We start from the raw sequence: 16,715 nt of genomic DNA on the forward strand, positions 1-16,715 counted from the left end.
TACAAACTCCCAAACATGCAGTCTAAAATTGTTGTCAAAGCCTTTATAAAAATATTCAAGAAAAATCACACTAGGGAGTATGATTTAGATGAGGATTGCAATAAGAATTATTCTGAGCCAGGCGCTGGTGGCTCACCCCTGTAATCCTAGCTACTCAGGAGGCTGAGATCTGAGGATCTCAAAGCCAGCCTGGGCAGGAAAGTTTGTGAGACTCTTATCTCCAATAAACCACCATAAAACCAGAAGTGGCATTGTGGCTCAAGTTGTAGAGTGCTCGCCTTGAGCTGAAGAGCTGAGGGACAGTACCCAGGCCCACAAAAAAAAAGAATTATTCTGAAATAATTCTTGCCACCAGCACTAAACAGAACATCCAATTTATGTTTGCCAAGGTGGTTGTTCTACTAAATGATTCTCACCTCTTTATCCCAGCACTGGGACACTTACTGGGAAGAAGTAGGGAGCTGTGACAGGTGCATAGGACAGTGTAATGCAACCCAGAGGCTGTGATTAGAAGCTAGGTCACCCATCTCCTCCCATGGCCATGTTCAATTAATGGTCTCTGATTGGACAGAGTAAGGATTTACTCATCCAGACAAGACATAAAGTATAGAAATGGATTCATAACCTGACCTATGTAACTGTAATCCCGCTGTACATCACCTTTACAATAAAAATAAAAATTTTTAAGATAGAAAGCATAAAGTATGCCCAAGCAAGGATGTGTGCCCTGCCAAAAACCAAGGTGAGAAAAAGCCCCATTGTTGTTCTAAGGGATATGCAAGATTAATTTTAACTCTTGCTCAATATTTTGAAGGTATGGATTTTTTTAATCACCATTTTCTGCTTTGTTTTTGGAAATGGGTCTCTATGCACTTCAGGCCCCCCTCAAACTCCCAATCCTCTTGCCTCAATCTTCCAAATGCTAGGATTTCAGATATTTACCCACCAAGGCCAGCTTTTTATAAAGATGATCATTGTTTGGATAGATTTCCTTACTGTGCTGAGAACCAAACCCAAGTCCTTCCACCTGCCAGCCACGTATGTTACCAATGAGTCACAACCCCAGCTCTTGATCTACACTCTTTTGGAGTGCTCATCTGCTTCAGAAACCTTTTCTCTTAATTACTTGAAAATGATTCTGACTGTGCTATTTTATCTAAGGAATGGGATTTTCATGCTGGAGGAAAAAAATCCATCTCAATAGTTAAATTCTTAGGAACAGCAACTTTGTTTCTAAATAATGAATAGAGAATTTCCTGAGAGGCCAGATAATGACACTGACCTGTTAGTCTAGCTCAGTACCACCTGCTTCTAAGTCTCTTCTGCAAGAAGTATTTGTTACAATGCATTCTTAGCCAAAAAAAAACAAAAAACAGATTTCCCCTAGGTAAAGGATTAAGGTAACAAAGGGCCCCTGTGTGAACCATTTATGGCCAATTCAGACCAACATATAGATAAGATAAAAACTTGTGCACACTCTGAAAAAAATACTAGGGGAAATACTTCATTTGAAATAATTAATTATTCCAAGGAACTAAAATAAATTACAAGTATATGTCTCATGCAAAATTCAACTTATGTGTCTGAATACTCATGTGAAATGAGCAATCAGAATAATTTTGAAAATTAATGTTCTACTAGACGTCCATATTATTGGTCTTTTTGTGTAAAACATCTGACAATATCCTGTCTTTCCAAGAGTTAATGCTATAGTAGTAGATTGGCATCTATTTTCCCCTAGGCAGAGAGCAATAACTATTACCTTTACTTGGTAATAATACAGCCCATGGATTTGTATGTATGAAACTTCCCTCATGTGCCAAGAATAGAAGATACTTGCGTGGGAGGTAAAGCTGAAAAATATCACGTAAAGACACATCATTTGGGGGAAAATGTACAGAAAGCACATAGAATAGTAAAATCCCCATCTCTACAGCTGAGGCTCATGAGTGACTTAGAAGGGTGTTGTGTTAAAAACAATAATTCTCGCATGATTTTATTTCCTTTCATGGCTTGTTATCTGACACACGTGGTCTTGGAATCAGGCCCTGAGGACTAATCTTTTGCTTTGATCTAGGCCCTGGACCCATTTATTTCAGGAATAGCAGAAACCTGTTTTGACATGGGACTGCTTCATAATCATGTCCAACGTTTCTGCTACTCCTTTCCACAATCCAAGTCTTCTCTCATCTTGTGATTATCCACACCAACCCTTTCTCCAAGTTTCCAATTTCCTTGCCTTCATCCTTCCCCCCAACTCCTTCCTCTTGTGCTCACTGCCCCCTCTTTCTGGAAACCAAGGTGGCTAATGAGCTCTAGCTAAACTGGCTCATGAAGGGTAGCATCTGAGAAACCAGTTAACTGTGTGTCCGGGCATGGACAGGCCCCAGGGATTCAACCAGTCAGGAGCAGAGCCTGCCACTTACTTTAAGTTGTTTGGTCTTCTCCTGCAGTGTATACCGGTAGATCTGGAGCTGCTCTGCAGCCTCGGGGCCAGGCTGCCGGGCCAAGATGTGTTTCAGTTCCACATACAGTTTCTCCTTTTCCTGGTGGAGAGCATAAACCAGAACAGAAATCAACAGCTCTGCCTCAGCAAGCAAAGTACCTTTTACTACATGGCCACAATGGCTTGAGAGCATCCAAGGAGACTTTGTAGCAGTACACTGACTGCATTTGCTTGCTGGTTCAATTTGCACACATCACACCATCCCTTACTAATGCTAGTACTTGGACTCAGTAACGAGACAAATGAGGGGACATAAGATCACATACAGTCATAAGGTTGCACTGGATGACCTCAACTGGTGAAAGCGGAAGTGACTGACAGGAAGATCTAAGAGGGGTTTTCTGAAAATGGTATTTGAATTATCCCTCCAAAAGTAAGTAGGATTCGTCCTCAACCAAAGAGAGAAAAGAAGAGAATTTTAGGTTCAAGTTCTGTGATGGCACAGGGGTATCTGATAAATCCAGCTCAGCAGAGCCCAGGTCATGAGGAGAGAATGAAGAGGGAGAGAGAAAACCCAGCTCATAGGGTAGGCCTAGATTGTGCTGGGAACATGACCTATGTGGCAGTTGGCAGTGATAAGACATGCCTGCTTGTCTTCAGAAAACACATCCAACAGCATCAAGGACAGTGCAGAATTAAGATTCTGCCCAGGGACCCAGTGAAAGCAGGTGATGCAGGAAGCTGGACCTCAGGCCTCAGGGTGGGAGCTGTGTGGATGTGGAGACATCGGGAAAGTCAAATCCAAGGAATCTGGAGAGTGATCAGACAATGGAAAGAGAAAGGGAAGGAGCCACAAGGACTCCCAAGTCTCCAGTGGTAAGAGGGAAGCTGGTGGTGACAGACAGGGATGGCATAAGAAGAGGAGGTAATGTAGAGGTTAGAGTCAAGGGGCTTGGGATGTTGCTGTCAATCATAGAGGGAGCACTGAGACTGGACCCTGTGGGATACCTGGGAAAGAATCTAGGGCAGCAAATGGAGCAAAAGGCATTGAGAAGCAAAGAGCAAGTCAGATCAGAAAAGCCAGGTCTTTGGGAGAACAAGAATATGGAAGGATGTGGAAGGAAAGGAGAGCAGAAAAAGAAAATTATGGAGACAATCAAACTTCTCCCAAAGAAAAGGAAGAGGCCAAAGTGGGGCAGAGGCAGAGCGGGGATGGTTGGGGTCCAGGGACATCAGATGACATGAAGAAGAGAGAAGGAGGGCTGCAAGCAGCCTTGGGTGCCTCACTGGGATATCGCAGATGTCAACTCAGGCTGCAGTAACATGGGTTAAAACATCCATCAGAAGCAAGTGAAGAAGGCGAGTCTTTCAAGAAATATGAAAAGCATCGGAAGAAAAAAGAACTGAAAATATGTTGAGGCGTGGGGATGGGTGGGTGAGAACTCAGAAAAACAAGACGAGGCAGCACTGTCAGGCAAAAGGAAAGGATTTCCTAGAATCTATAGCAAAGCAAATTTCCACAACTTAAACGTCACACACATCCTGACTTCCAGTACTGGCAAGATGGTTTTGGATCCTAAAGATATTGCACACAAGCAAAGATTTACTTCTAAATTACCTCGATTTGAGATTGCCATATCTCTAAAGTACAATAATTTGAACAAACATTGATAATGATGAGAATGTCTGCTCATTAGTATCTGTACATACTTATTTCCTTAAGGTAATTATGTTAAAAGAAAAGCCATGAGAAGTACAAACCCTCTCATTAAATAAAATATCTAGTCAAACCAAAACTAATTTCTACCTAGAGCTACCTAATCTTGACGTTGTCATCAAATTATCTTTTTTTTTTTGCTAGAGCATATAAAAACCTTGGGGAAAAAGTAGGTAAAATTCATTAACTAGGCATTGTTACCATTTGTTTTAGTTTTGTTTTTCCTCTGGGAAAAATATAGAAACTTTATTACAAAAGCAGAGCTTTACCTACAGGAGAGCATTTGCCACATAAAAATTAGTGAGAAGCTTTTGAACACACACACACACACACACACACACACACACACACACACACACACATGTACTGTCATTAAAGAAATAATTCTAGAAATGACACCAAAAATCTGTGCTAAAGAAAACTTGCACAATAGAATTACAAAGTGGTGATTTTCCTTTGTCATCCAACCCCTTCTGTCACACCTTACAATATAACCTTCACAGTAAATGGATGTAGCAAGCAATGAAAAAGATATCAGGAGGTAAGTTTATTTTCTATAGCCACTTAACGCCTGCTCTGTTGAAAAAAAAAAATAACACTTCTGACAAGGCCTCAAGATTCAATTTGGAGAGGGTAATACGTATGTGGAGAAGTCCACATAACTGTTTTGTCCATTTCTTTCAGCTCACCTTTCTTTATTCCAGGGAACAGGGAACTTGAAAAGTAAAGAATCCCACAATGATGAAGGGGAAGCAATCTAGTTTGGGATATAATAATGTCTTCAAGTGAAAAGACCATCTTACTGTGAGAACCAGGAGTTTCACAAGTGTAATTCTTTTCAGTCACGTGGGACAGGTAGGCAGCACGAAAACAGGAAGAAGAAATTTTAGAGGAAGTAAATATTGTTACTGCACTTCATACTTGAGAATCTCAAGGTCAGTAGGGATTAATGGTCTTCCCAAAGTCCTTTGGTAAGGGAAAAACTGAATTATGATACATTTAAAATTCCTTTTTGTCCATGCAGTACTTCCAGTGGGGCTTTAAAGACATGGTAGTACCTGAAAAAAGTCTGGATCAAAATGGGCTACAAAGCTGGGCTTGGTGGTGCACACTGTAATACTAGCTGCTCAAGAGGTGGGGGTAAGAGGATTGCTGTTAGAGGATGGCTAAGGTAAGAGCTTAGATCCTCTCTAAGAATCAAGCTAAAATTGAAAGGGCTAGGGTTTGGTTCAAGTAATAGAAGCTTGACTATCCCATGCAAGACATGAGTTCAATTGCCAGTACTAAAAAACAGAATCCCACAAAATTCCTGAAGACTACATGACAATGTCAATAGATGAAGAGAGCCAACAGGTGAAATCAAGTTCAAGGCCAGGGTAGAGGGTATATGAAGTACAGATGACTCCACCCTGTCTTCCTCACCTACATCATCAGAAAGAGCCCTGCCCAGGTCCTCTACCAGAACATACAGTCTTTGGATACTAAGGGAATGTTATTATTGTTCAACCTGTCTTACTCCATCACTTTCTCTCTCTTTTTTTCAGACTGTAAAGTGAATTGTAGTGAATTTAATCTAAAGAATAGCTGAGCAACTGAACAGAGAGTACCCACAAAGGTGGAAGAAGTAAAGAAACTGAATGAATTACCATTAAAACAGCCTGAGGACTCAAAGTCAAAGAACTCAGAGAGAGCTCAGTTCCTCAGCACAAGTGATGTCTGTGTGTGCGTGAAACTTCATGAACAGTGGCAGCAATGGTGGGCAGTAGTTGGAATGTTTTGCCAGGAGCTGGTGTGAGTGAATTTTGGTGTACATGCACAATGGAAAAAATCTGATAAAAACCCAAAGTGAAGGCTGGTGAGAATTAACATTCTAGCCATGTATATCACACAAATTTGTATTTAGGGATGTCTGCTAGTAATTTAGATAAATATGAGGCGTTTGATGGATTGAAGGTCTTAAGTACGATTGTCTTCCAATTTATTCCTCTCTAACCCTCTACAAGGGCCAACCAAGCTCTTCAAACATTGTGCAATGGGGTGTATAATAACCCCATTTAGAGACAAAGCATGCAGTTCTATTATAAAGAGAATCTATCTTATGCAACAGAGACTCATTAGCTGTCCAATGTATATTGTCTCCATAAGAGAGCAGAGGCAGAGCCAGCTGCCTCACAATACATATCCTGTCCCTCTTCATTAAACCACATCCATTTCTCTTTAAACTCAGTCAATTAATTTGTCACTTGGTTAGCAGCACCATATGTCAATAAAAGATCATAAGAAAATCACAGAATAGTTTTATTTCATCACCAGTGAAAAACTTCAGGTTGGTATTTCTTTACTCAAGAGTTTGTTTATAGTGCACATCAATATCAATTAGTGGTAGGCTTCATTTTTTGAATTATTTTACTTATTGCTACACTTGAATAAAGCTAGACTATTGACACTGAGAATCTAGTTTTCTCTTTGGATGGGCAAGCCTGTGTGTGTGTGTGTGTGTGTGTGTGTGTGTGTATGTGTGTGTGTGTGTGTGTGTGTGCATGTGTGTGTGCGTGTATGTGCATGGCACATGTGTGGCACTGCTGGAGTTTGAACTCAAGACCTGGGTAATATCCTTTAGCTTTTTTTGCTCAAGACTGGTGCTCTACCACTTAAGCCACACCTCCACTTCTAGGTTTTTGACAGTTAGAGATAAGAGATTCATGGACCTTCCTGCCCAGGCTGACTTCAAACCACAATCCTCAGATTTCAGCCTCCTGAGTAGCTAGGATTATAGGCATTTGCCAGGCTGGGTAGGCATGACTTGAAAGCACTCACCATAGTCTATCCATCCTTGAAATTGAACTTTCTTTCTAGACATCCATTCATCCCATAGTCAGACATGACTATAGAGTCTTTGGCTGCAAGAATTGTTGCTAAATTATATTGGGTGACAGCATATCTGATTGTCAATATAAGTTGAGAATAGTGTTAAGACATTAATTATAGTATTAGCTTCAAATAATGCTGTCATTTCTGTAACAGTCTGTAACCCCCATTGGAAATTCCAGCTAGAGAATCAGTGAGATTTCAGCTATTTGTATTTTACCTAACAATAAATTAAAAGTCTGCACTGGGAATGGTCTATGCAAATAAGATGCTGCACTATTCTGGGTACAGTTAAGAGAAAGAAAATTGAACTGTTCACAGAACTCCTTTCCCTCCCAAGCTACAGTTGTATAATCACTGTCTGTTTATGCTCTCTGTCTTTTGCTTTGCAACTTTGGCTGAAAACAGAAGATAGTTCACATTCAGCATGCACCTCCACAACCCCTCTGCCTTAGCTCGCCTACACCAAGCAGAAACTGACTGAGAGGAACTAATTTATTCTATTTCCATCTGACTCTGTGTTTGGCAAGTGCCAGTGCATTGATTCTGCTCACCCTGGAAGCATCAATTTGCTTGGGTGAGAGTTGGGGATAATTGTCTCACCCCACCCCACCCCTTGAACCAGCTGACTCATGGAAAATAGACAGCTTTCCTGTGACTGAAGACACACTCATCACTAGAGGGAAAAGCCACCCACCCAGGTTCTTGGGTACCAGGTGCTTCAAAGACAGACATGCTCTCCTGCTCATCATTATTACAGCCTCAACCAATGGATCCAAGACATAGTCGATTAAAAAATAAAAACCTACCACTGGATGTGAAAGTGTATGTATCACATTGCTCAGGAAGTTGAGACAAGCAAATCACAAGTTTGAAGCCAACCAAAGCTACATAAGGAATCTAGCCTCCAAAGGAAGGCAAGAGGGAAAAATAGACTACTACTTCTGAGAAGAAAAAAAAATGACTTCACAGGTGGCTGGGAAGGTGGCTCAGTGGTAGAGCACTTGCCTTGCATGCATGAGGCCCTGGGTTCAATTCCTCAGCACCACATAAGCAAAAAGAAAAAAGCCAGAAGTGGCACTGTGGCTCAAGTGGTAGAGCACTAGCCTTGAGCTGAAGAGCTGAGGGACAGCACCCAGGCCCAGAGTTCAGGCCCAACAACAGGACCCAAAAAAATTGTTTTTTAAAAATGACTTCACAGAATATCCAGGAGGGCTCTTTTTCAGAATGTCGACAGAGGTCATTCATGGTCCCACCTAGAGTGTTTAATCTTTATCAATTTATCCTTTATTTCCAATTGAATTAAGGGCCTTTAATGTCAGAGCCATGATGGATCTCTGCAAATACTTCTTACTGTCATGCTCTGCTCATTCTAGGTGCTCTATAATTGTGCAAGTGGGGGTGGGGGAATAGAGGGAAAGAGAGTGCGAGAGAGCTTATTATTCAGGAGTGAATTCAGGCCCTTGTGCTCTTGCTTGGCTTTCTTGCGCAAGGCTGGTGCTCTACCACTAGAGCCACACTTTCACTTCTGGCTTTTTGCTGGTTAATTGGAGATTTGTCTGCCTTGGTTGGCTTCAAACCGTGATCTTCAGATCTCAGCCTCTTGAGTAGTAGGCTGATAAGCAGGAGCCATTCGCTTATTTTGTTAACTGTAGTTACACTGATGGCAAACTATGCCCTTTCTATTATACATCAATGAAGCACTGAGAAATTTTACTAGGTAACATCTTCCAGGGAGTAGAGCTTATATAATTCACCCCAGTGAGATGGTGCTATTATGGCTCTCATCATTTTCAACTAAATTTTTGTATTATGTATACTATGTGTAACTCAGGAAATCACTCGATGGACAAACTTAATCTCTTAGCTAAATGTTTTTAGAGTTTTACTGTAGTTCAAGTTCTACTACTTTTTTTAATTAATAAGATTCACAAATGTATTCAAATTAACTGACGGTGAGAACACTACTTGTATGCACATGCACATATTAGTAAATATGAAAATGCTAGCATAACACTATCTACATTCCTCAACTACATAACAAAGTAGCTTTTTACATAACTTCCTTAAACACAGAAATCCTCCTTGCATCAATAACTCTTTTCTAGATTTTTTTAAATACAGTATATTTTTGCCTCTTTGTTTGATTTTAGTTCTTTTTCTCTCCTACTCCTCCCCAATCCATCATTCTTTACAAAATACTAAAATTAGTTTTAATTTTTTTTTGTCAGTTGTGGAGCCTGAACTCTGGGCCTGGGCACTGTCCCTCAGGTCTTTCAGCTCAAAACTAGCACTCTACTACTTGAGCCACAGTACCACTTCCGACTTTTTCTGCTTATGTGGTGCTGAGGAAACGAACCCAGGGCCTCATGCATGCAAGGCAAGCACTCTACCACTGAACCACTTTCCTAGCCCCAATTTAAATTGTTAAGCAAGATTATTTTCCTGTTCCCATCATCCCAGCCCCATAAAGGCAACCCTAGAACATAGCCTAATCTATCTGGAAATGCCTGATTTCACTAGGAGAGTAAATTAGGAACTCTGTAAACACACTACATTTCTACCTAGCTTTACAAGCAGAAAAAAAAAAATAATGGCTGGTATCTCGGGACTTGCTTGTTTATTGGCTTTATAACGAAAATGTCAGCTGAACGGAACTCTAGGCCCATCTTGTTTATGATGTCATGAAGTAAAAAAGTTCCCTGGAGAGAGTGGAAGAGTCTGGAATTGGTGATGAGATAGAATTACACAGCAGAGTTCTTTCTATGCAGGAAACTAGTTGGTTACACAAGGTTCTTAGCTTCTTCCTGCATACATGGTGAAGTGTTTCATGAGGCAGTTGAGAAATTTGCATGTGATAACCTTCCCCATTTCTGTAACAATAAGAAAAATGCTCCTGGCACCTTCTGATTTAGGCAACCTTATTTTTCTTGGAAGATCTTTTTGCAAGGGATTTCACTTCCAAAATGCAAACAGATGTTTGTGAAAATTCTGCACAAAGTACATAATCCCCTAAGCCAGCCTTCATTTGTCACTGAAGCTGTTTCCATTTCCTCTTTCTGCTGCACACCTAGCAATTGAGTTTATAGAATTGCTCGTATTAAAGCAAGAGTGTTGACTGTTCTTAAAATTGTTCATGAAACAGATCTAGAAAAATTAAAATCAAATAAGTGCTTATCTGTGCAAGGTTCACCCAAAGACAAGCCTGAAACTTACAGGAGCTTATTGTTGAGTTAAGGAAAAACAACTAACCCAGTGTAAAGATTTAGCTATGTCAGGTCCCAAAAAGTGAAGCAAGTTCAAGAACAGAGATGCTATCCTGGTGGTGGACCACAGAACAGGAAATATTTCAGGTGGATCTTCCCAAGTACGGATAGTGATATTTGCATTTATGGATCAGAAAAGGTCCTCACTATCAAAGGGCAGATTTAATAAATAAAGCCATTTGAAGTCAATCTTTTTGAAATAGTGTCCATTGTCTATATGAGAACTAAGTTTCTAAAGTTTATCTGAATACCCTAACCAAAACTTATTTTGAAGAGACTGAGTGTCTATGGGTCTCACCTTTAATCCTAGCTACTCAGGAAACTGAGATGTAAGGATCTCAGTTTGAAGCCAGATAGGGCAGACAAATCTGAGACGCTTATCTCTGATTAACCAGCAAAAAGCTAGAAGTGGAGGTGAGGCTCAAGCAGTAGAATAACAGCCTTGATTGGAAAAAACTCAGCAAGAGCATGGGGCCCCAATTTCAAATCTGAGTACTGGCACAAAAAGGAAAGGAAAGGAAAGGGAAGGGAAGGGAAGGGAAGGGAAGAGAAAAAAGAAGAGAATCTTGTCTTAGGGAATGTGATAGTCAGTAGTATAGTCCATAAATTGATGAAAATTATGGCTCATCATTTCCCATAAAACTTTGATATGCCAATATCTAATATGCTGCCTTTTTTTTAATTCTTGCCGATTCTAATGGTTGAACTTAAAAGAGTTCACTGGATCCCAATCCTTGGAGTTGAATCACCTTGGAGCTGAATCAAAATATAATAGGAAAAGGAAAAGTAGTCAAAGATTTATAGCTGGGGATCTGATTATCAGAAAGAGAAAGGTTACAAGAGATTCCTGTCCCAAGCATATGGAATAATAAAAGACCCCGAATAGCAAAAACGATCCTCAACAGAAAGAACACTGCTGGAGGAATATCAATACCAAATCTCAAACTCTACTACAAAACCATAGTAATCAAAACAGCTTGGTACTGGCACAAGAACAGACCTCAGGACCAATGGAATAGAATTGAAAACCCAGAAATGAACCTACAGACCTATAGCCATCTACTCTTCGATAAAGGAGCTAAAAAATCTAGAATGGAAGAAAGACAGCCTCTTCAGTAAACGGTGCTGGCAAAATTAGTTAACTACTTAGAAAACTAAAGCTAGATCCTTATATATCACCCTGCACCAGAATCAACTCCAAATGGATCAAAGACTTCGGAGTCAAAGCAGACACTCTGAAAACATTACAGGATGGAATAGGAGAAACTCTAGGTCTCCTTGGCTCAGGCCGAAATTTTCTTAATAGAGATCCAGAAACACAACAAATCAAAGAAAGGTTGGACAAATGGGATTGCATGAAATTGCAGAGCTTCTGCATGGCAAAGGACATAGCTAGCAAGATCAATAGAAAGGCCACGGATTGGGAGAAGCTCTTCACTAGCGATACAACGGACAAGGGTCTCATATCTAAAATATACCTGGAACTCAAAAAATTAAATCCCCCAACAACAAATCTTCAAAGAAACAACTGCCCAATAAATAAGTGGCTAAAGACTTAAAGAGAAACAGAAGGATGGCCAATAGACACATGAAGAAATGTTCACCCTCCCTAGCCTTAAAAGAAATGGAAATCAAAACAACATTGGGATACCACCTCACCCTAGTTAGAATGGCTAGAATCAAGAACTCTAATAACAACAGATGCTGGAGGAGATGTGGACAGAGGGAACCCTACTGCATTGTTGGTGGGAATGTAAACTTGTTCAACCACTTTGGAAAGTAGTATGGAGGTTCCACAAAAGACTCCACATAGAGCTCCTCTATGACCCAGCAATCCCACTTTTGGGCATTTACCCAAATGTTCACAAATAAGACCACACTAAAGCTACCAGCACAACTATGTTTATTGCAGTATTATTTACCATAGCTAAGATATGGAACCAACCCAGATGCCCCTCAGTAGATGAATGGATCAAGAAAATGTGGTATATATACACAATGGAATTCTATGCCTCCATCAGAAAGAATGACATTGCCCCATTTGTTAGGAAATGGAAAGACTTGGAAAAAATTGTATTAAGTGAAGTAAGCCAGGCCCAAAGAAACACAGGTACCATGGTTTCCCTTATTTACACTAACTAATATATTTCTGAGTCAAGCAGAAAAGGTCAGATAAGTTGATGTTAGGGAAATGAACCCTAAGATATGTATTCAAATTTTTTTTCTTTCTTGCGATTGTTTCTAACACATTTATAAGATTATTTCTTTGTTGCTTTGTATGTCCCTCCCCCACAGTATAACCCCTGCTTTCACTGTATTTGATGTTGGTATAATTTGTGGAGGGGAAGGGAAAAAACAAATCTTTTAAATAGGGATACAGGTGGACCCATTGCAACAATGAGATGTACATGTCATTATGTCAAAAATGAACTTTACAACATTGGTGGGTGGAGGAGGAAGATTGGGTGGGAGGGGTGGAGGGAGAATGGGAAGAGATGGGAAGGGGAAAAAAGGAGGAGGCTGCAATGCTTGATAAGAAATGTACTCATGTAATTGTACCCATGTAATTGTAACCCCTCTGTACAGTATTTTCACAATAAAAAAAAAACAAGACAATTGTCACCTTGCAGAGTTCAGCATAAGCAGAGAATAAGCATTTAAAACATTGAGGCTATTTAAAATAATAAATCAGTAAGTCACTTCTTAATGTAAATGAAACAGTGGAAGAATACATCTCAACTGCCATTTTTCTTTGAAACTATAAACTTTTCCTTAAAAAAAATGTGACCAACTTTCATAAATAATAAAAAGGGGTTTGTGGGGTATTTTTTTGCTTTGTCAGTGTTGGGGATTGAACCACTGGCCTAGAGCATGCTAAGCCAGTGCTGTCCCAATTTAAAAAATAAAAAGTTATGATGAGATTTCTTTTCCTTGAAAAAAGTTTGTATAATACCCATTAAATGGTTTTTGTCTTACAATTAACAGAATTTACATTTGAATCACAAAAATGTATTATGTTTTGGGGAACACATAGGTAATTTAGACAGTAATAATTACTAATCGTAGTACAATAACCATTAACCTCAATTAAAATGTTGGGGGTTTACTGACATAATTGATAACATCACATTATAATTTGATTTCTTCCATCTATCTGACTTATGCAGTTCAATGTTCTCTTAAAATTTTATTAAGCAACAATTACACAAAGTAACATGTGGCAAACATAGTTATAAAACACAATAATAACAAAATAAAAGCTTTGTTGGAAGATGAACCCATCACCCATAAACTAGAACAGCATCGGCCCTGTGAAACAATTTATGGAATCCCTTCATTCCCTGCCCCTCACCCACCCATGCCTACCTATCACCATCATCCAAGGTAAGCACCATTCAGTCCTGTTATTATTATTCCCTTGAGCTTTTCTTACAGTTTTATTAATATATTTATTGCCTAGTTTTGCTTTGTTTTGAGCTTCAGGAAAACATACCCAAATGTATCTGGTTTCCTCGGCTTGCTTGTTTTTCTCAAAATTGGGATTCTAAGATTTACTGACCCATCCACCTTACAGAATTTTGTGGCTCATTTTCCATTTCCGTGTGTGGGAATCCCACAGCTTCCTCCACTATCCTATCAGTGGAAATTTAGGTCCCTTAAGGTTTTGTTTTCATGAACAAAGTTGCTAGACATAGTCTTAGGCATGTTCTCAAGATCACAACGAAAAATCTTGCAAAGATGAGGACCAAAGCTCTTCTGCATCTTAAAAACATACAAATGTTCAATTTGATACGATAAAATGGTTTTCCAAAGTATTTTGTAAAAAAAACAACAAAATAAGAATAAAATAAAATCCCATTAATCTACATTCTGGCCCTTGCTTAGCATTTTCAGGCTTATTTCCTAAGCAAAGGACTCAATTAAGCCAGACCAGACTGGGTTTATGACATAACGTGTTGTTTGCATCTGCTTAAATGTGTGATGATCTGTAACAAGAGTAATAGATAGGTCATGTGACATCTTCACATTGACCCTCTAGAAATGGTGAGATGGTATCTCAGTGGACTCATGAATTTCATTTCCCTGTGTACAAAATAAGGTTGGGTATTTTTTTTCAGGCTAATTTACCATTTATGTTTCCTCTTCTGAGAAATGCTCCTTGACATGTACTGTTTTCCTGGCTTACCCCTGAGTAGTCTTTTTCTTCTTGATTTGAAATTGCTTCTATGTTCTGGATATATGAATTTATGCCTTACTTTCTTTATGACTTCTCTTTAGGAATATACATTGTTAATTTTAGTGTAGTGAGATTTATCCATAATTTCTTTTAGGTTTAATGCTTTTCCTATTTCATTTAAGTACTTCGACCAAGTGTTTTTAAAAGATTTCTCTCAGCAGAAATATCCAAAGGCTTCATTAATTTTCTTGCAAATCTCCTCCTGACCTTTGGGTACTTAAAATACTCTCTTTAAAGGTACCAGACTCATACATTCAATTTTCTCTTCTCTAATAGATCCTAGTGTATGATCACTTTTGTCTAGAACTTTTCTCATTTCAACATCATGGTATTTGACACCTTTTGTGAAGTTTACGATTTTATCTTACAATGGCTTTGCCCTGTATTTTCATTGGACTGTGAGATGTAATCGCAGTGGACAATCCTATGAAAAGCCAGCCCACTGTTCTCAGGATGCGTGGGTGCTTATCACAGGATGCTGGAGGAATATCTGACTAGGAAATATCCTAGCAAGCTCATTAGTGAACATTTTTTATGTCATGACAACCTTCACTTTCCTGTACAATCTCACAATTTGAGAAAATTGGATGAAGAAAAAAAGGAAGAGATTCAGCATCAGCAGCTCACAGAACCTGTCCTGTGGGAATGCCAGCTCATTCATTGCCAGAAACCTGTGAGATGCTCATTGCTATTATTTTGATTGTCCAAACAAGGAAGGGCTGGTGTTTTTCCCAAATAGCATAGCTAACTGATATAAAATAGAGCATTTCAGACTAAGATTTAAAATATGTGTAGACATATATTTTCTACTTCCTCTCAACTACTACCCATATTGCTCTTTTTTTCTCCCATATTAGATTTAACTCAGGGCCACACACTCACTCAGCTTTTTCCTGCTCATGGCTGATATTCTACACCACTTGAGCCATACCTCCATTTCCAGATTTTTTTGGAGGGGGGAGGGGTCCAGTCATGGGGCCTGAACTCTGGGCCTGAGTGCCCTCAGCTCTTCAGCTCAAGGCTAGCACTCTACACCATTTGAGCCACAGCGCCACTTCCAGCTTTTTTCTCTTTGCTTATGTGGTGCTGATGCACCTCATGCATGCAAGGCAAGCGCTCTACCACTGAGCCACCTTCCCAGCCCCGCCATTTCCAGATTTTTGCTGATTACTCAGAGACATGTCTCAAAGATTTTTCTGCTCCATCTGGCTCTGACCCACAACTCTCAGATCTCAGCCTCCTGAGTAGCTAAGATGATAGGCATGAGCCACTGACACCCAGCTCACACACTGCTTCTTACAGCAAGTTGAATGAAAGAATAATACAAAACAAGACCTAAAAAAAATTAAAAATCACATGATACATTATAAATGCAATAGAAACAATAGCAAGAAAGAAAAACCCACTTGTGTCCCATTTTGGGGTTCATTTCGCTTAACATCATCTTATACATAGCTTTTGACCATGTGATTTTTTTTTCTTTGTATGTTCCTCCTCCACGGTATAACCTCTGTTCTCACTGCATTTGATATCGGTGCCCTACATCTTATATACACACTTCTCTAGCTTGAAGAAGGAAGGGAAAAAACAAAATGCTTAAATAGGGATATAGGTTGACCCATTGTAACAATGAGATGTACAAGACATGATGTTGAAAAATGAACTTTACAATGGGGGGGGAGGTTATAGTTGTGGAGGTGGGAGGAAAGGGATGGTAGGGGAAAACATAGGATGAGGTAACAATGCTGGATAGGAAATGTGCTCATTACCTTGCTCATGTAGCTGTAACCCCTCTGTACAGTATCTTTACAATAAAAAATATTAAAATTTGGAGTTCCGGGAAGATGGCGGAGGAGAAGCTGGAATCTGAACAAGCTCTCGCATAGAAAGGAGTTTTAGAGTTCCAGTGAACAGTCCTAAGCCAGAGAATCACACCAAGTGTGTCATCACAGGACAGAGAGTTAGACAAGAGAGGGGAAGCCAAGGAAACGCAGCAGCTGCCGCTCCGGCGGCGGGGCCGCGGCGGCGGCGACCACCGCCGCGGAGACATACCTGAGACACAGAGAGTCGGGGACTAAGGAGCCAGACGCAGCGGACGAGCGGATTCTACTCAACACCAACAAGAACCGACAAGGAGCGAACATCTTCATCCTGCTGTTTGCAGACCAGAGACGACCCAGG

General features: G+C 39.9%; 1 protein-coding gene across 1 annotated transcript in view; it reads right to left on the reverse strand.

Annotated features, from left to right (window-relative positions):
• Positions 1–16,715, reverse strand: part of Cfap58 (cilia and flagella associated protein 58) — a 106,171-nt gene that overhangs the window by 6,505 nt on the left and 82,951 nt on the right. Inside the window, exon 17 of the mRNA XM_069993861.1 lies at positions 2,427–2,546. Coding sequence (XP_069849962.1) covers positions 2,427–2,546 — 120 coding nt within the window. The remainder of the gene's footprint in view (positions 1–2,426; positions 2,547–16,715) is intronic.

The sequence above is a fragment of the Dipodomys merriami genome, unplaced genomic scaffold, assembly GCF_024711535.1.
Source record: "Dipodomys merriami isolate MVZ:Mamm:240054 unplaced genomic scaffold, mDipMer1.0.p SCAF_102, whole genome shotgun sequence".
Taxonomy (NCBI): domain Eukaryota; kingdom Metazoa; phylum Chordata; class Mammalia; order Rodentia; family Heteromyidae; genus Dipodomys; species Dipodomys merriami.